Source organism: Schistocerca cancellata, chromosome 6 (genome assembly GCF_023864275.1).
Source record: "Schistocerca cancellata isolate TAMUIC-IGC-003103 chromosome 6, iqSchCanc2.1, whole genome shotgun sequence".
Taxonomy (NCBI): domain Eukaryota; kingdom Metazoa; phylum Arthropoda; class Insecta; order Orthoptera; family Acrididae; genus Schistocerca; species Schistocerca cancellata.
The window spans coordinates 372,237,491-372,264,993 of record NC_064631.1 but is presented as its reverse complement, the minus strand read 5'-3'; the positions used below and the strand labels follow the sequence as shown (position 1 = coordinate 372,264,993).

General features: G+C 38.5%; 1 protein-coding gene across 1 annotated transcript in view; it reads right to left on the bottom strand.

Moving 5' to 3' along the window:
- LOC126088335 (dynein axonemal heavy chain 10) overlaps nucleotides 1–27,503 on the bottom strand; it is a 1,153,099-nt gene that overhangs the window by 94,308 nt on the left and 1,031,288 nt on the right. The window contains exon 57 of the mRNA XM_049906469.1: nucleotides 5,821–5,992. Within this exon, the coding sequence (XP_049762426.1) occupies nucleotides 5,821–5,992 (172 nt within the window). The remainder of the gene's footprint in view (nucleotides 1–5,820; nucleotides 5,993–27,503) is intronic.

Genomic DNA, 27,503 nt, shown 5'->3' with positions numbered 1-27,503 from the left:
ACACTGTGTCTGAACATTATGGCTTTGTTTTTTCTACTCATCTACATTAACTTACATTTTTCTACATTTATAACTAGCTGCCATTAATCGCACTAAATAAAAATTTTGTCTAAATCATCTTGTATCTTACTACAGTTGCTCAACTACGACACCTTACCATACACCACAGCATCATCAGAAAACATTCTCAGCTTGCTGCCCGCCCCATCTGCCAAAAAATTTATGTGCATAGAGTACAACAGTGGTTGTATCACACTTCCCTGGGGCAATCTCGGTGATATCTTTGTCTCTGATGAACCCTTGTCATTGAGGACAACATACTGGGTTCTATTACTTCAGCAGTCTTTGAGCCACTCACATATCTGTGGACTTACTTTATATGCTTGTACCTTTGTTAACAGCCTGCAGTGGGGCACAATGTCAAAAGTTTTCCAGAAATCTAGAAATATGGAATCTGTCTGTTGCCCTTCACCCATAATTCCCAGTATATCATATGAGAAAAGGGCAAGCTGAGTTTTGCATGGGTAATGCTTTATAAAATATCTGAACTGAGAATATGTTCAAGGATTCTGCAGCAAACCAAAGTTATGGATATTAGTTTGTAATTTTGCAGGTCTGTTCTTTAACTCTTCTTATATACACAGGTGTCACTTGTGCTTTTTTCTAGTCACTTGGGACTTCATCCTGGGTGAAAGGTTCATGATAACTGCAAGCTAGGTAAGGGGCCAATGGCATAGGGTACTCTTTGTAAAAATGAACTGGGATTCCATCCGAACCTAGCTTTCAAATGTTTCAGTTGTTTCTCTATGCCAGGTATGCTTATTGCTATGTTGTCCACACGGGAGTCTGTCAGATTGTCGGATGATGGTATGTTTGCATGATTCTCCTGTGTGAAGAATTTCTTGGATGTGAAATTTAAAACTTTGTCTTTTGTTTTGCTATCTTCAACTGTTACACCTGACTGGTCAACAATGTACTGAATGGAAGCCTTAGACCCACTTAGCAATTTTACATAGGACCAAAATGTTCTTGGGTTCTCTGCCAAATCTTTTGCTAAGATACAATGGTGGTAGGTATCGTAAGCTTCACACATAGATCTTTTCACAGACATGTGAATCTCTACTAATCTTTGTTTGTTGTCATTTATACATCCTCTTTTGAACCAATAGTGCAACAGCCTCTGCCTCCTCAGCTCCTTCTTAATTATGTTATTAAACCACTATGGGTCTTTTTCAACCTTTATCAGGTTACTATGTACATAATTCTCCAGATCACAATTTACAATCTCCTTGAACTTTGTCCATTTATCCCTGTACATCCATCTTACTGGAACTAAGTGATGCCATTTCACTCTAGGTGCGATGCTGACAGCTGCTCATCTGCTCTATTTGCCTTCTTGACTGATTTATTAACTTCCATAATCATAGCTGCCATAATGACATCATGATCGCTAATCCCCTTTTCTATACCGACATTGTCAATAAGATCCAGCCTATTTGTAGCTACAAGGTTTAAGATATTTACGCTGTGTGTACGCTGCCAAGCACTACGAATGTAGTAGTGTGGACATGTTGGGAATGTGGGTCTCACGGGGAGCGTACAAGGGATAAGTCCCTGCAGGCGCACTATCGTCTGTGCCCTCAGTGGCTCATATGGATAGAGTGTCTGCCATGTAAGCAGGAGATCCCGGGTTCGAGTCCCGTTCAGGGCACACATTTTCTACATGTCCCCAATGAAGTATATCAACACCTGTTTGCAGCTAGGCTGTCCATTTAATTATCATTTCAATATTTTGACAGTTAAGAAATTATTGATAAAATTTTGAGAGCAAAAGTGTGTTTACTCTGAACATGATCTTGCTGGATTTCCACTGCCGAGTGTTCATCAGAGTACCTTAAACTACTGTCTAGCCTAAAAAGAAATCATGTGCACTCCACAAGTACTCCACTATTCAAGTAGCTGCTCCCTTCATGTAGTACATCCCTGAACTATTAAGGGGAGTCCTAAAAATACCCACTTGACAATGCAGGTCTAGGAATCTGCAGCCAAGCCCATCACAGAGTCGAAGAAGCCTTTGGTTGAGACCATCCAGTCAGCTCCATACCAAAGGACCCAGATCAACTCTGGGACAATGCTGAAAAATTGTGAGTTCTGCTTGCACCCCATGTGTGAGGTCAGTAGTTTTCACCATCTCTGCCGGCCACCTATATGAACTGAGGGTGACCTTAGAACCTCTGCAATGGACATCACTGGTGCTGACGTGAGGTATAATTTGCAGACGACTGCACCATGCACATTCAATAGTTGCAGGCAGGGCTGCCTCCACATCTCAGATGAGGCCCACTGGCAGACTGCACATTGGCTTTCTTTCCAGCCCTGAAAACTATTTGTCTAAGGAGCTCCATAACATGCCAAACATTAGAGCTCCCGATAATTGGTAAATCCCTCCCCCTGCTTGCCTGCTCGGGCCCTGCTCTGAAGCAGCAGCCACTTGTCCATCCACAGAGTGAATGAGCAAGGCCAGACAGCCAGTCCCCATATTGGCCCTCTGCCACAAGTGCCGAGAATGTGGTACCATATCCACTCATGCTGCAGTGAGGATGGATTCACCGCATCAGGTACACCAGGAGGTGCCTTGGCAGCAGAGCCCATGGACAAAACTAGCAACACCTGAAGTGTCCCATGTGATGCACCAGATTCTCCACCACCGCTACACTCTGAGGCAGCCTGAAGGTGACTGACCATAGCCAAGAGTGCATTCAGCTGCTTGCAAATTGTGGCCAGCTCTTCCTGCCTCTGCACACATATTAAACATCCTAGCAAGACTGACTGAGGACGTAAACTATGATGGCTACCCTCCTGATGTTTCACCAAGGTTTCTGATGTGTTAATGACTTATGTAGCTTGCTGTTCAGTAACTACTGCACTACAGACTGAATGAATTTACCCTTACAAAAATGTAAGGTGGATCCTCTTAAACAGAACAACACACATGAAATTTAATAAATACACTATGAGGAAAAGACAGAAAAAGATAAATATTTAACTTGCTGCTCTCTAATGTATATCAGCCAAGAGCTGTGGCCTGACTCACTGGCTTACTAAATGAACAGGCACTTGTCTTCAAAACAAACAAATGAGCAACTACTACACTAAAGACCGAATGAATTTACCCCTATAAAGACATGAGATTAAACCTCTTAAACAGAACAAAACATTTGAAATTTAATAATGATAACCACTTAACTTGCCACTCTGTAGATGTATATCAGTCGAGAGCTGTGGCCTGACTGACTGGCTTACTAAATGAACAGGTGCTTGTCTTCAAAACAAACAAATGAGCAACTACTGCACTGCAGACTAAATGAATTTACCCTTCCAATACCTGAGATTAAACCTCTTAAACAAAACAACATCCATGAAATTTAATAAATATACTATGAGAAAGAGATAAGCACTTAACTTGCTGCTCTGTAGGTGGAGAGAGTAGCACCTGTCACCTGGTCCAGGATAGGTTCTCGAAGCCTGACTATTTACTGCTATCCTGTTGCCAGCTTATATAACTGCCTGCAGTGGAATACTGTTGAAACTATTTCCCTATCACATGGCGTGCAGATGTGACTAGGTTCTGTGTTGGTGGCACCCTCTGCAGACACCAGCTTCACCTCCTGGTAGCTGGTCTTGATGGTATCAAGCTGAACTTGCAATGCTGAGGTGTGCAAGGGCAATGGTGGCTGCCTGCATGATGTAGCTGCCTGAAGACTTGCTGATCTGTTAGGCAAGAGCCTCTGACATGGCAGTCTTAACATTATTTTCTCCTTGTTATTTTATAGTGATTCAACTATTACATCATAATTTTATCTCTTTCATTCTTCCGTATATTGATTCATATATCACTACACCATTTAATAATTTTAATTTATTTCTTTATCTTTGTACTTTGAGTGCTAATAGTATTCTTCTGAGCAGCACCAAAGATGTGAAACTGCAGACACCCATTCAATATGATGCCTATGAAAGCCCCTCTCCATCAAATCCCCCCTGCCCCCCACTATCTCTCTCTCTCTCTCTCTCTCTCTCTCTCTCTCTCTCTTTATGTTCCTGTGATTGTACTTGCTATCAGCTTTTCCCCACACAAATGTGCTATGAGAGTAATTCAGTAAAATGATGTGGCATACATCTGGGAGGAGGTAATTGGTCCATATAGTTATAGTCCAGTTTCAATGTTGCTGACTCCGTAGACAACGGGGCAACCCCTGCAATATTGTGAAGGGACATATTACCAGCTGCTCTGTGTCTCCAGTGTACTGTTAGTAAAACAGCTGCACACTCCCTATACAGTTGTCTTGTAGACATGAGTGTATTTAAGTCTGAATATTGATTCTGTTGTGGTGTTGATAAATATTGGACAACTTTGTCTGCATGTCTTGAGGTTTCAACTGCTATTTTTTGTTGCATTCAATACTGCTGAGACTACAATCTCCCTCTGACCTGCTTCAAAACATCCACAGACTTTACTCCACAAAACATAGTCAGAATGGCATCTTACTTATTTTATGTTGTGTATTTAACAAAGATACAACATTCTGCTTAAGTTAAGGTGACAAAATAACATTATTTTGCTGTGGTCTCCAGTCTTAAAGTGGTTTGATGCGCTCTCCACATTAGTCTATGCCATGCAAGCCTCTTCATCTCTGCATACTTACTACAACCCTAATCCAGTAACTACTTACTGTTCTAAAGCCTTGGTTAATGGAGACAGTATAGGTCTAATATGATATTGTTTGCCATCTTTGAATGACATTCCTATTCATCACACTGAGCATTCTTATGCTATAGATAGAAAAATTTTAGTGTTTGCTGTAGCAAATCATATAAGAATGGGAGGAATTATGATGGGCAATTCAGCCAATATAAACACTTTTGAGAGACTCTGCAGAAATAGCAGTATTTAAATATGCACTAAATGTGGTTGAAAATAACTGAAATAAGTGGAATTATTGATGAGCTGATGAGCAGTGCTTGATTACCTTTTTTAAATGCTGACTATATGCTCATAACAAGAAGACAAATGCAGGAACTTACATGAGACATTAAACAAAAATTGATAATTTAAATACAAATAGTGTAAACACAATCACTGAAACTGGTAAATTAACAATGAAATTTATAAAAATAATGTTCAAATAGGAATAGTAAATATTAATTCAATGAAACAAGTGTAAAAATATAACAGAAAGCTAGGAAAATGAGGAACATATGCAGAATTGCACCACAAAAAGAATAAACTGTATCAGTGACTAAATGAATTAAAGAAACAATTGTTAAATCATAGGAGCAAATTACATTCTGAAACTACTGAACACATTCTTAGATTATCACTCTCTCCAAACATATCACTTCTTGAAAATTACTTAGCTGAATAATGGGTTTCCCACATCATATTATGCAAGGTAATGTGTTGTGGTTTTTGTGTTTCCATATTTTTGTCCAACCTCTGGAGTATTACCCCTGTAGTATTCCTGATGTGATACATCGTATGGTATCTGACATCATTCAACAACATAAAGGATAAATCTAATAAGGAATATAGGAATTACGCTGAAAAACGTGGCTTTAGTGAAATAAAAAGCACTTTGGTTCCTTCTGTGATGTTAAGCAAGATGGCATTTAAATACATATTGTTCATTAATGAGTACATTGCTTATATTTTAACAGGATAATTTGTCATCAATGAATACAAATTTATCTGTGGTTTGTTCATATGTTTATGTTTACAACATTTATCTTTAAAGATAGAAAATGAAAACTAAATGTTACCAATATAGTCATCTTTGGTTCCCTCTGGTGGTATAATGTACTCCACAGACTCGTCATGGTAAAAGTAAAAAATATCAAATGTTTCAAAGAGGAAATCTCCCATATATTCATCCATATAGGTTCGTACAATACGACGATCATAATCATCTATGACTCTTCCGCCATACATTACCTAATATTAGAAAGAAAAAAAAACTGTAAGAAAGGATGTAAATTGATTTCAGGAAAATTGGTGAAGAAGCGTGAAACAATAAAATAATAATTATATTTATAAAATATGTAATGATAGGCAGGTTTAGGAATTCCCAGCAGATATTAACAGATTTTTCCACTGCATTACTCCAAAATGAGAAGTAATTTTCATTTTCAGTTCCAGACATTTCCTCTCTGTTATCAAACAATGGAAAATCGAGGATGTAATGTAACAATATTATGAAAGGAAAGTTATTGCTACTCACTATATAGTGGAGATGCTGAATTGCAGATAGGGCACAACAAAAAGACTGTCGCAAATAAGCTTTTGGCCAGCAAGGTTTTCATCATAAGGCTTTTGCTTGCCTTGCTGGCTGAAAGCTTATTTGTGACAGTCTTTTTGTTGTGCCTATCTGCTACTGAATATCTCCGCTACTGGTGAGTAGCGACATTCCTTTCATAATATTGTTACATTCCTCTCCATTATGATTTTTATTAAGGCATTTTATGTACTAATGATTATTCATGAACTCCAAAATGCTGTTAATTGTTCGCTGTAGTCATACTTACAAAGCATGTATACAAGAATGACAATACATTGAATGTAGTCTCAAATCATTTTAGAAAGGAAAGAAACATAGAACACAATTAGTAATTGAATGTAAAGAATATTAACATTAATTGATTTCAAGTTATTGTAATCAGAAACAACTTCAGAACCTCTGAATATAATAGAAACCAAGCTGAAAGGCCTGCTATAGACGTCTTCATTATTTGAAAGGAAATTGCTACTGCCCTATCAATGACCTCTGTGTGAGAGCAGAACTGATGAAAACACCCAACCTTTATACAGTATCCTATATTTTCATGGAATTAATGGTACACTTAATGAAGTTCGTGAGTTAAAGCACTACTATATCTCCCCATCATTAATTATGCATTTCACAGCATTTTCAACCTATATACAGTGTTAATATTGTCATTCAATGTGGATCTGTATGGCAAAGAGAAGCATAAGTGTATTCAATGTTATTATTAATGATAGGCATTACCAATAAAACCACATAATGATAGATAGTGCCACACATTACACCCACATACACTGCCTTGTCCACATGAATTTGAGGATTTTCAGGAGCCCAGAACACCAATTATGGATGTTCACAGTACCTTTAAGTCTGAATTGTGCCTCATCGGAACATACTATTTTCCATGTATATTCCTCATCCTCATAAACCATGTGCTGAGACCAGTCTTAGTATTCAGTCTTTCAGTCTGGGTCATCCTGTTCACTGTATGTAACAGTCTTGGAGTGTAAATATTGTGGATGAAGCAACAGACATTTCAAACAAGTCACAATGCTCTATTATTGTGAGGCTGGGGGACTACAATGACAATATTCAATTACGTTTTCTTGGTTTTCATAATATTAGCCAAGCTAGTATTGCTGCTGCCTTATTCACTGTGTTGGGTGGCATGTTCCAGAATTATGTATGAAGAAAAAACTGGTGGTCTGAACCTCTGATGGTGCCTCAGTCCTGGTAGAATAATTAAGCAAATTGCAAGCTCTTTCTACTCACTGTTTTTCACATCTTTTAAATTTAGTTCTGAAGCAGAGTTGTTCTTGTATAAAGCCAGTAAGGATATTTTTCTCCATGCTTCAGGGTATTCCTGGTTTCTTCCACCAGTCTTCAACTGTACAGAAATTAGGGAAAGTGAACAGTGAAATGAGATGGAACTGTATGCCAGAATAATATCTGCCCTTCAAAAAAACCAGGGGTTAACTGAGGTTTGAAATGAAATACTTGACAATACAGACTCTATCACAATGACTGTAAGAGAAACCTGTGGTTTCAAAATAACCTCCTAGACTTTGACTTTGTTTTTCTTCTCTCTGCTTTTCCAATCATATTTTTAAAGTCTGGACTGCTTTTCAGCACCCTTCAGAAAAAACAGTGATGTACAGTTTTGCAACAGTGCTGCCTCAGGATGCATTGCTTACGTGAAAAAGTTAAGAGATGAAGGTAAACTGACTGGCTTTTTAAATTCCAAAATATATTTGACTAATTTGCAACCTGAAGCTTCCCTGAATAGAGCTGAAAGGATGGATGAATACATTTGCAACCCATTGATGTCAAAATAAAAATAAGTGTAGTTTGAGCTGAATGGTACTGCAACACAGCTGGAAACAAGAATTCACATTGTAATAAACTTATCTTCCTTAAAGTAGGTGACACTACTCAGTTCACGAATTATGCTCTGCATTTCCGTGAAGACATTGTGCACTCATTATTACAAAAATATGGTGTCCCCTTCAGTCCTTTGAAGATGTGTGTACAAATGGAGACTGTATTTTCTTCCCAACATTAAGAAACATTTCATTCTGCCGGTTTGGGAGATGTAATCTAAAGAATGACTGAGAATGATATGGATTGAAATTCTTTCAGAAGATTTCAAATTATTTTGTGTAATTGCTGCCATTTCTACAACGAAGGCCTCTGCTGAAAGGAACTGTTTTGTCTGAAAAGCATAAAAATGTTTTTGATGATAAATGTGGCTCTGGATAGCTCATCAGCTTTTCCTTGTATCTTGATTGAAAAACCAGTACTACAAACACATGAAATCCATGTGTGACACATGGTATGATGATGAAGAAATATCACTGGGTTACCGGTAACTTGCTTTACAAGTAACAATTCTCTAACACTAAATCTACTGGTTTGTTTGTAAATAAATTTCAGTGTCATTATTATTATTATTCCTTTCCTTACTCAGACGTTATGTCTGGTTAAAAATGGAATGTGACGCGGACCTTGATCAAGCGTGACTTCCTTTCAACTGAATGGTATATGTTACATTGCATTTAGGAACTTTCGGGTAATTGAACATGTATCAATAATTACAGATTTCTGTAGTTGTATATATATGTTTGGATGTAGCTGTATTGCGTTGATGTACTGGTGGATATTGTGTGGTATGACTCTTGTAGTTGATGGTATAATTGGTATAATGTCAACTTTATCCTGATGCCACATGTCCTTGACTCCCTCAGCCAGTTGGATGTATTTTTCAATTTTTTCTCCTGTTTTCTTCTGTATATTTGTTGTATTGGGTATGGATATTTTGATTAGTTGTGTTAATTTCTTCTTTTTATTGGTGAGTATGATGTCAGGTTTGTTATGTGGTGTTGTTTTATCTGTTATAATGGTTCTGTTCCAGTATAATTTGCATTCATCATTCTCCAGTACATTTTGTGGTGCATATTTGTATGTGGGAACGTGTTGTTTTATTAGTTTATGTTGTATGGCAAGTTGTTGATGTATTATTTTTGCTACATTGTCATGTCTTCTGGTGCATTCTGTATTTGCTAGTATTGTACATCCACTTGTGATGTGATCTACTGTTTCTATTTGTTGTTTGCAAAGTCTGCATTTATCAGTTGTGGTATTGGGATCTTCAATAATATGCTTGCTGTAATATCTGGTGTTTATTGTTTGATCCTGTATTGCAATCATGAATCCTTCCGTCTCACTGTATATATTGCCTTTTCTTAGCCATGTGTTGGATGCGTCTTGATCGATGTGTGGCTGTGTTAGATGATACAGGTGCTTGCCATGTAGCGTTTTCTTTTTCCAATTTACTTTCTTCATATCTGTTGACGTTATGTGATCTAAAGGGTTGTAGAAGTGGTTATGAAATTGCAATGGTGTAGCTGATGTATTTATATGAGTGACTGCTTTGTGTATTTTACTAGTTCTGCTCATTCTATAAAGAATTTTGTTAAATTGTCTACCTGTCCATAATGTAGATTTTTGATGTCGATAAATCCCCTTCCTCCTTCCTTTCTGCTTAATGTGAATCTTTCTGTTGCTGAATGTATGTGATGTATTCTATATTTGCGGCATTGTGATTGTGTAAGTGTATTGAGTGCTTCTAGGTCTGTGTTACTCCATTTCACTACTCCAGATGAGTAGGTCAATATTGGTATAGCATAAGTATTTATAGCTTTTGTCTTGTTTCTTGCTGTCAATTCTGTTTTCAGTATTTTTGGTAGTCTTTGTCTATATTTTTCTTTTAGTTCTTCTTTAATATTTGTATTATCTATTCCTATTTTTTGTCTGTATCCTAGATATTTTTAGGCGTCTGTTTTTTTCCATCGCTTCTATGCACTCGCTATGGTTATCCAATAAGTAATCTTCTTGTTTAGTGTGTTTTCCCTTGACTATGCTATTTTTCTTACATTTGTCTGTTCCAAAAGCCATATTTATATCATTGCTGAATACTTCTGTTATCTTTAGCAATTGGTTGAGTTGTTGATTTGTTGCTGCCAGTAGTTTTAGATCATCCATGTATAGCAAACATGCGATTTTGTGTTGGTATGTTCCAGTAATATTATATCCATAATTTGTATTATTTAGCATGTTGGATAGTGGGTTCAGAGCAAGGCAGAACCAGAAAGGACTTCATGAGTCTCCTTGGTATATTCCACGCTTAATCTGTATTGGCTGTGATGTGATATTATTTGAATTTGTTTGGATATTAAGTGTGGTTTTCCAATTTTTCATTACTATGTTTAGGAACTGTATCAATTTAGGATCTCCTTTGTATATTTCCAATATTTGTAGTAACCATGAGTGGGGTACACTATCAAAAGCTTTTTGGTAACCAATGCATGCATAGTGTAGCGACCTTTGTTTAGTTTTAGCTTGATATGTCACCTCTGCATCTATTATCAGTTGCTCTTTACATCCTCGTGCTCCTTTGCAGCAGCCTTTTTGTTCTTCATTTATAATTTTGTTCTGTGTTGTATGTGTCATTAATTTCTGTTATTATTATAATTGTTATTTTATTATTTTCATTAGGAGTAGTAGTGGTGGCAGCAGATGTGGTCATCATCATCTTTGTAATAGTAGTAGTAGTAGTAGTAGTAGTAGTAGTAGTCACAGTAGTAATAGTTAGGAATGCTTACATAAAAAGTAAGGAAAGGGGATTTTCCATTATGTTTCCTAGCCTCCTTGGCACCCCAGATCAGGGAACTTACGAAATAGTACAAAAAGGAGAGACCTGCACATTTCTTTAAACTTTATACATGTGTGTTCTCCTGTCACCGCTTGGTGAGTAGGTTTGTTATGTAACCATGTACATTATACTTTCAAAAATTAGTTATTTATGTTGATACATCAGTATACCATTTTGTCAGTCATATGAAAATATCCTTGTATGTGTACTGTGAAACTATTTGTAAATTGTATCTGGCATGTGTTTCTTGAAGTTTTCCCAGCAGATTAAATATTCCCTCATATTTTTGGAGTACATCCTTGGTATATTAACTCTTGTACTGATATTTCCACTGATAACCTTTCAGCTGTTCTCAAGGTGGGTCACTTGCAAGATTTTTAAAGCCCTTAACAGCCTGGAGCAAACATGTGTGTACCAGGGCTACTCTACAGGAACCCTCACAAGTGTTTACAACTTCAAAAACACATCAAAGGGATGGTACCCTGGCACCATCTCCAGCAGCTTCCTTCCTGCTGTCAGTGTTTCATCAGTCATCAGCAACAACAATGCCATTATTGGTGAGCAAAGAACACCTCTTGTAGGAAATCCGAACACAGGACCAAGTGTGTCAGTCAGCTTTGAATATGTCAGTGGACTGTACCTGCATGGACGTCACAGACATGTGAGCAGACAACATGGATGAACTGCACCCAGACATAGCATATATTCAGCTTTCCTATCCTCTACAGAAAGTCTCTCATTAACTGTCAAAATTAATAACATTCCCATCTCCTTGCAGATAGATATGGAGTCAGCCAATTACAACTGTGAATCATATTATGGAATTTGGTTGCCTCACCACCAACCCTGTCCGCCGCTCGTGGTCTCGCGGTAGCGTTCTCGCTTCCCGAGCACGGGGTCCCGGGTTTGATTCCCGGCGGGGTCAGGGATTTTCACCTGCCTCGAGATGGCTGGATGTTTGTGTTGTCCTCATCATTTCATCATCATCCAGGAAAGTGGCGAAATTGGACTGAGCAAAGATTGGGTAATTGTACGGGCGCTGATAACCACGCAGTTGAGCGCCCCACAAACCAAACATCATCATCATCATCACCACCAACCCTTTGATACCCCAATGCACAATTCACAGCCTACTTACAGTATCAGTCACACTGCGTTATGGTCAGGAAGTTAGTTGTTGATGACCTGAGAGCTGTCAGTCAATTAGGCATGGAAATTTTAATGCACCTGAGTTATAAATTCACGACTGTGCAACTCAAGTTGACTCCCTGGGTACAAACTTGTACCTCAAAGTTTTTTTTGTTTTTTTTTTTTTACAAAATTCAGCTCCATATTTTCAAAATGCTCTTTGGATGTTCAAGACTTTTGAAGCCCATGTAGCCCTCCTCCCATAAACAATGCTGAAGTACACTGAAGAGCCACAGAAACTGGTACACCTGCCTAATATCATGTAGAGCCCCTGCAAGCACGCAGAAGCGCCGCAACAGAATGTGCCGTGGACTCAATTAAAGTCTGAAGTAGTGCTGGACGGAACTGACACCATGAATCCTTCAGGGCTGTCCATAAATCTGTAAGAGTATGAGGGGGTGGAGATCTCCTCTGAACAGCACGTTTGCAAGGCATCCCAGATGTGCTCAATAATGTTCAGGTCTGGGAAGTTTGGTGGCCAGTGGAAATGTTTAAATTCAGAAGAATGTTTCTGGAGCACTCTAGCAATTCTGGACATGCGGGGTGTCACATTACCCTGCTGAAATTGCCCAAGTCTGTCGGAATGCACAATTGACATGAATGGATGCAGGTGATCAGACATGATGGTTATGTATGTGTCATCTGTCAGAGTCATATCTAGATGTATCAGGGTCCCATATTGCTCCACCTGCACGGGCTCCGCCGGCTGGAGTGGCCGTGTGGTTCTAGGTGATTCAGTTTGGAACCACGTGACTGCTATGGTCGCAGGTTCGAACCCTGCCTCGGGCATGGATGTGTGTGATGTCCTTAGGTTAGTTAGGTTTAAGTAGTTCTAAGTTCTAGGGGACTGATGACCTCAGATGTTAAGTCCCATAGTGCTCAGAGCCATTTGAACCATTTTTTGCACAGGCTCCACACCATTACAGAGGCTCCACTAGCTTCAACAGTCACCTGAAGACTTGCAGGGTCTAGGGATTCATGAGGTTGTCTCCATACCTGTACATGTCTATCTCCTCGATACAATTTGAAACAAGACTTGTCTGAGCAGGAAACATGTTTCAGCCATCAACAGTCCAATGTCAGTGTTGACAGGCCCAGGCAAGATGTAAAGCTTCGTGTCATGCAGTCATCAAGGGTACACAAGTGGTCCTTCGTCGAATGTTTTGTGCACTGGCACTTGTTGATGGCCCCAAACTGAAACCTGCAGCTATGTGCAGAAGGGTTGCATTTCTGTCATGTTGAATTATTCTCTTCAGTCATCATTGGTCCTACTCTCATAGGATCTTTTTCCAGCCACAGCGATTCTGGAAATTTGATGTTTTACCAGATTCCTGATATTCATAGTACATTCATGAAATGGTCATACGGGAAAATCCCCACTTCATCACTACCTTGGATGCTATGTCCTATCACTCATGTGCCGACTATAACACCACATTCAAATGCACTTAAATCTTGGTAACTTGCCATTGTGCCAGTAATAACCAATCTAACAACTGTGCCAGACATGTATTGTCTTATATACGCATTGAAGACTGTAGTGCTGTATTCTGCCTGTTTACATGTCTCTGTATTTGAATGTGCATGCCTATACCAGTTTCTTTGGCACTTCAGTGTATTTTAAGGGTAGAAATGTTCCTTTTTTGCTCAGGGATAAGCTTTGGGATGAATTGTAGTGCCTACGAGATGAGGGCATCCTCACTTCAGTCCCAAAAAGCCAATGAGCCAAACCCAATGTCATTGTTGGAAAAACAAATATTGCCTTACACCTTTGCAAAGAGTTCAGGATGACTATTAACACCCAGTCAGGATGCATATCAGGTACCTTAAGTAGAGGACATTGTGGCCCATCTAGTGTGTGTAAAAGTGTTTTCAAAAATTGACCTGAGGCATGCAAACCTCCAAATCCTATCAGACAAAGAATCCCAATATATCCTAGTCATCAACTCTTCCTTCAGACTGTTCCAGTACGATGGACTTCCCTTTGGTATAACCAATATCTCAGCAATATTTCAATGATATCTGGAGAATCTCACTCATGAGGTACTGAAGGCAGTAAATTAGTCAGACAACATTCTTGTCACAGGCATAGATGACCAGGACCCGCCCAGCAACTTGGACACTCTGTTCACATATTATCCATTGGGCAAATCTAAAATGTAACAAGGAAAAGTGTTGTTTCTTTGTTCATCAAGCTTAATATTTCAGATACATTTTCAGTGTTTCGCTCCTTGTATTTTACCCCTGCCACCATTAGAATTTGAAAGAGAGTATTCCAGTCAACATTGTCAAAAGCTTTCTCTAAGTCTACAAATGCTAGAAATGTAGGTCTGCCTTTCCTTAATCTTTCTTCTAAGATAAGTCGTTAAGGTCAGTATTGCCTCACGTGTTCCAATATTTCTACGGAATCCAAACAGATCTTCCCCGAGGTTGGCTTCTACCAGTTTTTCCATTCATCTGTAGAGAATTCATGCTAGTATTTTGCAGCTGTGACTTATTAAACTGATAGTTTGGTGATTTTCACATCTGTCAACACCGCTTTCTTTGGGATTGGAGTTATTATATTCTTCTTGAAGTCTGAGGGTATTTCGCCTGTCTCGTACATCTTGCTCACCAGATGGTAGAGTTTTGTCAGGACTGGCTCTCCCAAGGCCGTCAGTAGTTCTAATGGAATGTTGTCTACTCCCGGGGCCTTGTTTTGACTTAGGTCTTTCAGTGCTCTGTCAAACTCTTCACGCAGTATCGTATCTCCCATTTCATCTTCATCTACATCCTCTTCCATTTCCATAATATTGTCCTCAAGTACATCGCACTTGTATAGACCCTCTATATACTCCTTCCACCTTTCTGCTTTCCCTTCTTTGCTTAGAACTGGGTTTCCATCTGAGCTCTTGATATTCATATAAGTGGTTCTCTTTTCTCCAAAGGTCTCTTTAATTTTCCTGTAGGCAGTATCTATCTTACCCCTAGTGAGATAAACCTATACATCCTTACATTTGTCCTCTAGCCATCCCTTGCACTTCCTGTCGATCTCATTTTTGAGACGTTTGTATTCCTTTTTGCCTGCTTCATTTACTGCACTTTTATATTTTCTCCTTTTGTCAATTAAATTCAATATTTCTTCTGTTACCCAGGATTTCTAATAGCCCTCGTCTTTTTACCTACTTGATTCTCTGCTGCCTTCACTACTTCATCCCTCAGAGCTACCCATTCTTCTTCTACTGTACTTCTTTCCCCCATTCCTGTCAATTTTTCCCTTATGCTCTCCCTGAAACTCTGTACAACCTCTGGTTCTTTCAGTTTATCCAGGTCCCATCTCCTTAAATTCCCACCTTTTTGCAGTTTCTTCAGTTTTAATCTACAGTTCATAACCAATAGATTGTGGTCAGAGTCCACATCTGCCCCTGGAAATGTCTTACTATTTAAAACCTGGTTCCTAAATCTCTGTATTACCATTATATAATCTATCTCAAACCTTCTAGTATCTCCAGTGTTCTTACATGTATACAACCTTCTTTCATGATTCTTTAACCAAATGTTAGCTATGATTAAGTTATGCTTTGTGCAAAACTCTACCAGTCAGCTTCCTCTTTCATTTCTTAGTCCCAATCCATATTCACCTACTATGTTTCCTTCTCTCCCTTTTCCTACTCTCGAATTCCAGTCACCCATGACTATTAAATTTTCGTCTCCTTCTCTACCTGAATAATTTCTTTTATCTCATCGTACAATTCATCAATTTCTTCATCATCTGCAGAGCTAGTTGGCATGGGCTTCGTGTCTATCTTGGCCACAATAATGCATTCACTATGCTGTTTGCAGTAGCTTACCCGCACTCCTATTTTTTTATTCATTATGAAACCTACTCCTGCATTACCCCTATTTGATTTTGTATTTATTACCCTGTATTCACCTGACCAAAAGTCTTGTTCCTCCTGCCAGCAAACTTCACTAATTCCCTTTTCCCTTTTTAAATTTTCTAACCTACCTGCCCGATTAAGGGACCTGACATTCCACACTCTGATCCGTAGAACGCCAATTTTCTTTTTCCTGATAATGATGTCCTCTTCATCGACAGTTCATAGTATATCACGTGAGAAAACGGCAAGCTGAGTTTTGCACAAGTGATGGTTTCTAAAACTGTCCTGATTCATGGTCATAAGCATACCAGTCTCAAGAAAATTTATTGTATTTGAACTGAGAGTATGTTCAAGGATTCTGAAGCAAACCTATGTTAAGGATATTGGTTGGTAATTTTGTGAGTCCATTCTTTTATCCTTTTTTTATGTACTCTGTATTTCTAGATTTCTGTAAAGCATTTGACACAGTGCCCAACTGTAGACTATTACTGAAGGTATGAGCATATGGAATAGGTTCTCAGATATGTAAGTGGCTTGAAGACTTCTTCAATAATAGAATCCAGTATGTTGCCCTTGAAGTGAGTGTTCATCAGAGACAAGGGTATTGTCATGAGTGCCCCAGGGAAGTGCGACAGAACTGATATCATTTTCCATATACATACACTGATCAGCCAGAACATTATAACCACTGATCTACTACCAATATAAACTCATCCAGGGAATAGCAGCGTTACCTGGCGAGTAATGACTGCTAGTGAGACACACATTCAGTGCATGTAGTATCAGTGAGTGTACTATCCATGTGTAGAATGAAGAAGGAGCATGACGTATCTGAGTTTGACTAAGGGTAGATTGTGATGGCCTGGAGGCTCAGTAAGAGAATTCTGGGAACTGCATGACTTGTCGGGTGTTCAAGAAGTGCCGTGGTGAGTACCTTCAACATGTAGTGAAACCAAGGTGAAACCACACTGAGGAATTGTGAGGTTGGACACCCCTCATTACAAATGTCAAACATCATAGACACAGCAGACTGGTAAAACAGGATAGGTGGCGAACTGTGGTGGAACTAACATCAGACTTTAATGTTGGGCAGACTACAAGTATGTCTGAACACACAGTGCACCAAACAATCCTTATGATGGACCTCTGCAGCCAATAACTGAAGCATGTGTCAGTGTTAACACAACAACATCAGCAACTATGACTCAAATGGGCATGTGACCATTGGCACTGGATGTTGGTGCTGTGGCAGAGAATTTTATGGTATGATGAATCCTGATACCTTCATCATCTTCCTGATGGAAGGGCATGCATCCATTGCCTTCCAGGCGAATAGCTCCTTAACACCTGTACTACAGGATGGAGACGAGCTGACAGCAGCTCCGTTATGCTCTGGGGAATATCTATGTGGGCATACATGGACCCAGTGCAACTTGAGCAAGGCACCATTATGGCCAAGGAGTATTGTACACTGGTTGCAGACCATGTACATCCTTTCATGATGACCATGTTTCCCAATAGCAGTGGCATTTCTCAATAAGATAATCCACCATGCCAAAGGATGACGAGCGTGATGTAGTGGTTTGAGGAATGCAGTGGCTCGTTTCAATTGATGTGCTGGCCCCCATGTCACCAGATTGGAACCCAGCCAGACACATCTGGGATGTGACTGAATGTAGCGTGAGAGACCGTTGTCCTGCTCTCCCTGGAATTTACAGGAATTAGTGTGTGCAGATGTGGTGCCAACCCCCTCCAGCAACCTACTAAGCCCTCATTGCTTCCATGCCATGACGATTTGCCACTGTTATCCACGCCAAAGGTCGACGTATCATCTATTAGGTAGGTGGTCATAATGTTCTGGCTGATTAGAGTAAATGATCTGGTAGACAGGGTGGGCAGCAATCTGCTTTGCTGATGATAACAGTGGTGTATGGTAAGGTGTCAGAGTTGAGTGACTGTAGGAGGATACAAGATGACTTAGACAAAATTTTTATTTGGTGTGATGAATGGCAGCTAGTTCTAAATGTAGAAAAACGTAAGTTATAGGAAAAACAAACCCATAATGTTGAGATACAGCAGTGTCCTGCTTGCCACAGTCACATTGTTTAAATACCTGTGTGTAGCACTGCAATGCAATATGAGGTGGAATAAGTATGTGAGGACTCTGGTAGGGAGGCAAATGGTCAACTTCAGTTTATTGGGAGCATAGGAAAGTGTAGTTCAGTTGTAAAACAGACTGTATGTAGGATGCTAGTGTGATCTACTCATAAGTACTGCTCAAGTGTTTGCATCTGTACCAGGTCAGATTGATGGAAACCAAAGGAATCCAGAGGTGGGCTGCTAGATTTATTAATGATGTGTTCAAGAAAGGAAAAACTGGTAGAAGCTGACCTTGTGGAAGATCAGTTTGAATTCTGGAGAAATGTAACAAGGAGTGAAGGGCTATTTACAACTTGTACAATAACCAGATGGCAGTTTTAAGAGTCAAGGGGCATGAAAGGGAAGCAGTGACTGAGAAGTGGTAAGACAGAGTTGTAGCCTATCACAAATGTTATTCAGTCTGGACTTTGAGCAAACAGTAAAGGAAACAAAAGAAAAATGTGGAGTAGGAAGTACAGTTCAGGAAGAAGAAATAAAAACTTTGACATTTGCCAACGACATTGTAATTCTGTCAGAGGCAGCAAAGGACTTGGAAGAGTGGTTGAACAGTATGCACAGTGTTTTGAATTAAGTGTTAGGAAGTCTTTTGTGAAAGTATTTGTATTGAGTGTAGCCATATGTGGGAGTGAAACATGGGTGATAATGACTTTATACAAAAAGAGAATGGAACCTTTTGAAATGTGCTGCTACGGAAGAAAGCAAAACAATGTAGTCAAATTAAACCAGGTGACACTGAGGAAATTAGATTAGAAAATGAGACACTTAAAGTAATAGATGAGTTTTGTTATCTGGCCAACAAAATAACTGATGATGGCCAAAGAGGATATAAAATGTAGACTGGCAATGGCAAGAAAAGCGTTTCTGAAGAAAATAAATTTGTTAACCTTAAATAGAAATTTAAGTGCTATGAAGTCTTTTCTGAAAGTATTTGTGTGGAGTGTAGCCTTGTATGGGAGTGAAACATGGGTGATAATGAGTTTATACAAGAAGAGAATGGAAGCTTTTGAAATGTGCTACTACAGAAGAATGCTGAAGATTAGAGGGGTAGGCCATGTTACTGATCAGGAAATACTGAATAGCACTGGGGAGAAAAGAAATCTGTGGCACAACGTGACTAGAAGGAGGGATCAGTTAATTGCACACATTCTGAGGGGGACCAACAGATGAGTACTGTAAGCAGATTCAGAAGGATGTTAGTTGCAGTAGTTATTCAGAGATGAAGAGGCTTGCATGGGATAGAGTAGCATGGAGAGCTACATCAAACCAATCTTCAGACTAAAGACAGCAACAGCATGTTGGAACACCATGAAAGTGTTATGGAGATGCTTCAGGAACTCAAATGGGAATCTGTGGAAGGAAGACGACATTCTTGTCAAGCAATACTACTGAGAAAATTTAGAAAATCAGCATTTGAAGGTGACTGGAGATTGATTCTACTGCTGCCAACAAAGATTTTGTGTAAGGACCATGAAGATAAGATATAAGAAAGTAGGGCTCATGCTGAGGCATACAGACAATCAATTTTTCCTTCATTTTATTTGTGAGCAGAACAGCAAAGGAAATGAGTAGTAGTGATACTTGGTAACCTCCTTCATGAACCATATGGTAGCTTATGGAGAATGTATATAGCTGTAGGAGCGATTACAACATCTCTGTGGTCCTTCTCCTAACACCAAGAAACTACCACTTTCTTTTGTTCAAAAGACACAGCCATCCATTGACTCCAACCCAGACACTGCTGGGCCATCTCAACCATTGCCAGGGGCCAGCTCACTTGAATTGTGTTCAACAGCTTCACACACCAATGGATGTTGACATCGTCCCCACAACTGCCCAAGGTGCCAGCATAGAACCTGCCTCCTTCAGGGATGTCAAGATGAGCTTTGCCATCTCCTCCCCTCCACAGGTGTGGAAAGATGCTATAACAAGCCTTAACACCTGCATTGTCAGCAAGCAACATCACATCAATGCTTCAAAGATGCCTAACATGCAGGAGATAATTTTCCACAAAACAAACAGCAATGCTCAGACCATCCACCAGGAGGCAACCCAAGCACTGCTGAAGGTTAGGGGCCACTTGACCCTATTATATTCTGCTAGGCACATGATCAAAGATAGGCCTGACTGTATCCTAGTAACAAGATGTATTTAGGGCAGCTCTTGGGCTAGACCAGAGCAATTAGTTCTGAGTGAGTTTCTTTCACCAGGTGCTGATTCTGCAAGGATTCCATCAATCAGGATTCTTTCTCAAGAGTTGCCATGATGACATCACTCTTGTTCATGTCTGACTTCATAACCCCAGGAGCTGCCAGTTTTTGGACTTAAGAGGGTTTGTGGCCTCCTCACCAAAAAAGATGGAGTCTCTGTCAGAGTGGTAGATTTGTTGACTTGTTAATTTATTCCTGGTTAACTTTTAAATGCCTACAAGATGGACTTAGACAATTTTACTCCTTATGGGGCTTAAACTTTGTTCATTCAGTTTGTACTTTAACAATGAGCACATTACTGGACATTGTCTTTTATAAAGTGTGTGATTAAAGAAGTCAGACTAAGTAACAATCTAACTGGCCTTCAGCCACCAGAAGTATTACTATTTTATTTCAAGAAGTGACTTGTTTTATGTTTTGTTTTTATCTATGTCAGAGGAGAAGTGCTATTAATCTTTGCTAAATAAACTATTTCAGTCACTGTTAGCTGGATAGTTTTTGTGCTGCCAACAGTTGACATATAAGCTTACCTATGCCAACTTTTGATGGGTTGCTTGGAGGAGGCTTTCCTGAGATCCTTTAGCCTTCAATCCCTTGTTTTGTTTAGGTACACTGATAATATTTTTGCCATATGGACCGATGATGAGGTTGACCTTTTGAAATTTCTGGAATCTCTAAACATGCTCTCTCAATAAAATTTAGCAAATCTATTCCAGATCTAATGCCATTTTCCTTGATGCTGACCTCACCCTCACCATGGCTCAGCTACACACTTCTGTTCATGTTAAACTTACAAACAAACATCATCAGTACTTATATTTTGACTATTGCCATCCTTTCCATGTCAAATGTCCTCTCGAACACAGCTTTGGCATTCAAGGTTAATGCATTTCTTCAGATGTGTATGCTTTACAGCAAAACATCAACACTCTCACCTCAGCATTAAGTGTATGTAATTATCACACCAGCCTAATTCAAAATCAGATTTCCCAGGTCATCACATCAAATCCTGATACTGCTGATCCTACCACAAAAACAACACAAGAGTACATCCAGTATACCTCTTGTCATTCAGTACTATGATGATGGTCCCGAATGTATTCACTAGCTACATTGACTATTCAATGAGGTCTGCTCTGTCGATTATTTTGCTCACCTCCCCCCCCCCCCCCCCCCCCCCCCCCCCCACACACACACACACACCGAACAGCTCTGAGCTCTGTCACCCCCCTCCACCTTAGTCTCCACAATACCTTGGTTAGACCCTAAGCTTCTTCTGCACCTGTTTCCCTATCCTATGATTCCTACTACCCCTGTGACCATTACCACTATATGATTTGCCCAATGTACCCTTCTGCCACCAGCTACACCAACCCTGTAACTGGCAAGGAAACATGATAGTATCAAAGGGAGAGCCACATGTGAAATTACATGTTCTGTGTACTACATGTCATGTTTGGTCTTCAGCATTGGTATGACTACCACCACGCTATCAATAAGGATGAATGGATACAGACAGAGGGTGTGTACTGGCAACACACAAAGTTCTGTTGCAAAGAACAGTCAACAACATGTTGGTCATGGCCTCTGTGCCACCAGACATGCTATTTGGATTCTCCCTCCTGACACCAGTTTTTCAGAACTTTGCAGCTGGGGATGGCATTACATGTGCTTGGTTCTTGTCACTCACCTGTCCTAAACTTTCATTAATTTCTGTGGCCTCAGTGTTTCTTTTCAGTAACTATTCCTTTCCATTACTCCCTTTATTTTTCAATTTCACTGCTCCATCCACTCGTTACCTCCCACCTTTCTACCGTGTGTAATGCACTTAGCTTTCCATTCTTATCAGTAATTTCACACTGTCTTTTCAGTAATCTCTGTGTTGCTTATTACACTATCTTCTACCTTTAAGGGGGGGTAGGACATCAAATGGGCCAACTTGGAGCAGGAGAGGCACCACAGGACATTTTAATTTCCACTGCCTATACTTTAACAAGTAAATTCATAAAATTTTGTCAGCTTGATCAGGAAGGTTTCAGGATTCACACTCATAGCAATGGAAGTTCAAAACATAAGAAAATAATTTTTTTACATGTGAAATTTCATCATTTTTTCACTTACTATTGGATGCATTTGTTGATATAGGTACAGTTTTCTTCAAAAGTAAGAGAGATTGTTTGATGAATTTTGCACAGCACACAAACCAAACTTACAGGAATATGAAACCCTAGAATTTATTTAATTTATAAAAAAATGAATGAGCTGTTACTTCATGTTTAGAAAAAACTCAAATTTTATAGTTAATTATCACAATTTTTACCTCAGTTTTAATATATTTGGAAAATTCTAGAGTTTCATACTCCTGTAAACATGCTTTTCATGCTGTGCAAAATTCACTGAAGAATCTCTCTTACAAAGTGTACCTATAGCAACAAATGCAGCCAATAGTAAGTGAAAAAATCATGAAATTTCACATGTAAAAAGAAATTACATTGTTATGTTTTTCAACTTCCACTGCTTTGAGTGTGAATCCTGAATCCTTCCTGGTCATGCTGACAAGCTTTATGAATTTTTTTGTAAAAGCATAGTCAGTGGAAATTAAAATGTCCTGTGATGCCTCTCCCACTCCAAGTCGGCCTGTTTGATGTCCTACCCCCTTAAACTTTCAGGTTTTCAAATTTCATCCAGTGCATTTACCAACAATCAGATTTTTCCTTCCCATCTTCTCCAGTAAGTCTCCACTGACCCAAGGTTCTGGGTGACTTTTTCATACATCTTCGCATTTCCTTAATCTCTCTAGTCATTTTCCTTTATCTCTCTTCCTTTCCCTTCACCCCTTCTGTCAGAAGGAGGCACTGGCTCCAAAAGCTTGCACATTTCCACATCTTTTATGTGTTTCCTGCTGCCACTGCTTGGTGAGTAGATTTTTTTGTCTACCCACATTAAACTTTCAAACCTTGATTACTTTCGTTGGTATTCATATTGTTATCCATATCAGGTATTCCATTGTTTGATGTAGAATAAAGCATTATTTTTAACATTATTATTATTATTATTATTATTATTATTATTATTATTATTAATGTTACTACATATGAGATGTATGGTACAGAATCACACATTTTGGTACAGTGTTTTCAAATGTTTAAAGTATTTGTGTTAAATAATAATATGGATGTACTTGTTCTTCAGGCATATGGTAATTATATCTTTTCTTCTTCAGGCAAATGTGCAAAGTGGTATTTTATTACAATGAAAGTGGTATTTTATATTAGAGTGCACTCTATATCACATTTTACATTCATTGGGTGTATTATTTTCAAGACAAATAATATAAGCAGTTCAAAGATTGCTTTTGTATTGCAGTTAACATGTTATAAATAAGTTTACTATGTATTTTTTGTTTACTGTTATTTCACTTTTTGATATTGTTATAATAATGATTACATATCTTAAAATATTTAAACACTGTACTTAGAAAGTACGTAGGAAATCCTGTAAAATGATCTGATACAAGTGTGCAAATAAATCAACAGGTTTCCTATTTTGAGATACAGTATTTCTGTCTGGATTATATACCATGAGACCCAACAAAAGAAGGGTAGCTATTTGCTCTCTCCCTCCTCTTTCTTTTATAGTGACAGGATATTGTGGAGTGAAAGCATGATGACAGAGTTAATATTTATACATATGTACTGAGTCATTCTTATGAAGGAAGTCACTCATAAGCCCTAAATTATGTTTTAAGGATTTTTATTGGTGACCTATTCTCATAGAACCTAATACTTTCTTCATTCTTTAACCTTAGTTTGTGGTACTGTAAACTGTTAGCTATGCAGCTAGATGCAAGTGAGGTTCTGCAGTTTGTAACGGAACATATTTAAGGCTTTACTGTACCGAAGTATGCGATACCCTCCAAATTCAACCAGTTTAACGAGTATTTATGATTATAGAAAAGTTATTGTGTATGTTAACAATGATTGCATAACATGTCTGCATAAACAGTCAACCCATTAAATTATACCGAATAACTGACCCACACAAAAGTTTATATCACTTGATCACTGATACAGCAAATGGCATCATGTAAAAACACTAAGTTCATCTTAAATAATTAATATGAAGTACGAAAAATAGTGGCCAACTTAGGTATTTTGGATCTCCTTAAATAAAAATCACCCAGTGAAACCTATTTGTTCAATAGGAGCGTTTTCACTCAGTATTCACATAAGCAATCCTATTTTAGATGAAAACCAATGTAATTCTTAATAATTCATGTTATTTACTTATTTATGCAAATTAGAGAAGTCAATTGACAAACTTCTAAAAAACGGCCTTTTTGTAACCAAGAATTATTCTGTCAAGTCATCAAATCTGTCTGTCATTTTAATAACATGTTAAATTATGTCACTCAATGCAAATTAATAACTTTTCTGCACAAATTATGATAACAGATGTACATGTGACTTATAAACTATATCTCTTTTTAGTAGTTCTTTGACAATGTTATAAATACAAGCTGCAAGAAGGGTCGAGAGGCAGTCGGAATGTCACTTTGGTAAAGTGTGTTTGTGTGTTATTGTTTGAGGTGGATAAACAATGCAAAGAACATATAACGGAAGTACTACTCTGTGTTGAGTCATGGTCTTTGGTGAACAGTGGAATTAAGATGGCCACCAGAGTAATAAATATTTGAAGTTTACATATTTGTTGGTTTCGCTCATTCTTTATCATCAAAAGCACATAAAAAACACGGGACCTCATGTTTTTAACCCTAGACAACCAGATGTAGAGCCAGCATCAGCATCGAGAGACAGCAGCGATCCAGCAAGTAGCAGCGATTACTACAACACAATGCATTTTAATGGCGCCAACCTAACATCAAGTGCTAACAAGCTCCGTAAATGGGAGTGAAATAGCGCGATTATTGCAATTAGCAATATCTACGACCAGGCGACTATTACAAAAGTGGGGGCTCAGCCGGGATCTTTAAGTGCATCGATGATAATAGGGCAGCGATAAATTTCGTAAGTGCTTATCATTCCAAAAAAGTTTATTTGTGCAGTGTGGCAACAGTGAAAATATGTCAAAAATAAATAAATTGTGTTTGTGCGACTACCAAAAACCATCATCACACCGCTCGGAAGATTAACGTCTGGATTATGTCAATGGAATTCATCAATCAAGACTTCAGCTTCGATAAAACCGAATAGAAGTGAAGAAAGCCAACAAGAACACCGATCACGACATCATAGCATAGCTACATAAAGCAAGGTATTTTGTTGTTGTCATTTAAAATAATTAATAGTTAACATGTCTCTACCTGAGAGGGATGAGATCGTAGGAAATGTAAAAATTGAACCAGGGGATGGTGAACAATTAAACTTAACAGAGTGGCCAGCAGGGTTTGCAACTCAAATAAGCTCGCAACTTAAACAATCAAGTGAACAAGTAAGTTTGGGTTTTAAACAATCAAGTGAACAAGTACGTTTGGATTTTAAACAATCAAGTGAACAAGTAAGTTTGAAACTTAAAGAAAACACAGATAGACTGGATAAGTTAAGTTTGGATTTTGATCTATTAAGTACTCATCTCAATGAGAAGTGTGAGGAAATTAAAACTACCCTCAGTAAGAACACTAGAGAACAGTTGATACACTTCAGAAAAGAATTTCAAGTTAAAGTTGAAAGTTTAAATGAAAACATACAAGCTAACACAGACAACATTGCTGTCATCTACAACAGAGTAGATACTGAAGTTGAAAGATTAGATCAGAAAATAGACAAAACATCAAAAAACCTTAAACAAGAATACAACCTGTATACCACTAATGTAGATACAAAAGTAGAAAATACACACACTAAATATACATAATTGGAGGACGCATTGATGTCCAAACAAACGATTTACAATCAAAATACAATGTATGGGCACATCCAAGTGAAATGCTTTCCTGGTGAAAATCTGCACCCTATTGACTTTATTCACCAATGTAAGGATATGTTTGTTGTAGGAATGTCAGATAACATAAAAATTAAGTTAGTAAAACGGTTTCTAGAAGGGGAGGCCCTATCCTGGGCAAATGAGAATAATGATTCTTGGAATACTTTTGAAGAGTTTGAAGCTAAGTTTATTTGCAAATTTTGGTCACAATCCATACAAGCCAGATTAAAGTCAGAATTTCTAAATGGACCAGTGTATAGAGAGAAAGTAGGGGGAATGCAAAAATTTTGCAGAGATAAATTGAAAAAACTTGCTCACTTGAATAACTCTTTTGATATTATGACACAAATTGATGTTTTAAAAAGAAGGTTACCAGAGAGACTGCAGTGGGAATTGGTCCATGGACCAGACGATTCAATGGAAGAGTTCCTGAAATTTGTAGATAGATTAGATAGGGCCTTGGAAAGAGAAAATAACCAAAGTTTTGGCTCTGGCAACAACCAGTATGGGGGGTGGAACAGGAATGTAAATAGAGATTATTATGGGAGGAGAGACTTTGAAAATTCTGGAAATAATGCTCCAAATAGGGGAGATAGGAGATATGAAAATGATTTCAGAAACAATACACAGGAGGGAGGATGGAGGAGAGATAACAGGAATGATAGAAATAGGTATTGGGGAAGAGAACAAGATAGAAGGGGGTTTGCTGAAACTACAAACGGACAGACCGAGGGAACCAGCCAGGAAACGGTGGACAGTCCCACTAGATGTCCGTAGTTTTGGGGCTAGACAATATTATGACAGGACAACACATAACCGAAACTGGAAAAGGAGAGGATACAATGTAAACAGTAAGTACCATGAAAATACTGATGTTGTTAGAATGAATAAATTAGAATTTAATAAAAGGTTTTGGGATACTATGAGTAAAAGTGATACAGTTAATAAAAACAGTGTTCAAGCACAGGTAGCTAGTGAAAGTGCAGAAGTTGAAGGTATTGCAGAGTTCCATAGTTGGGCTGAAAAAGATACTGGTGTGAATAACAAGTCAGACACACCACAAATAGAATCTATTTTGGTGGGTTTATTTAATAAGAAGGGGGATGACGAAGTG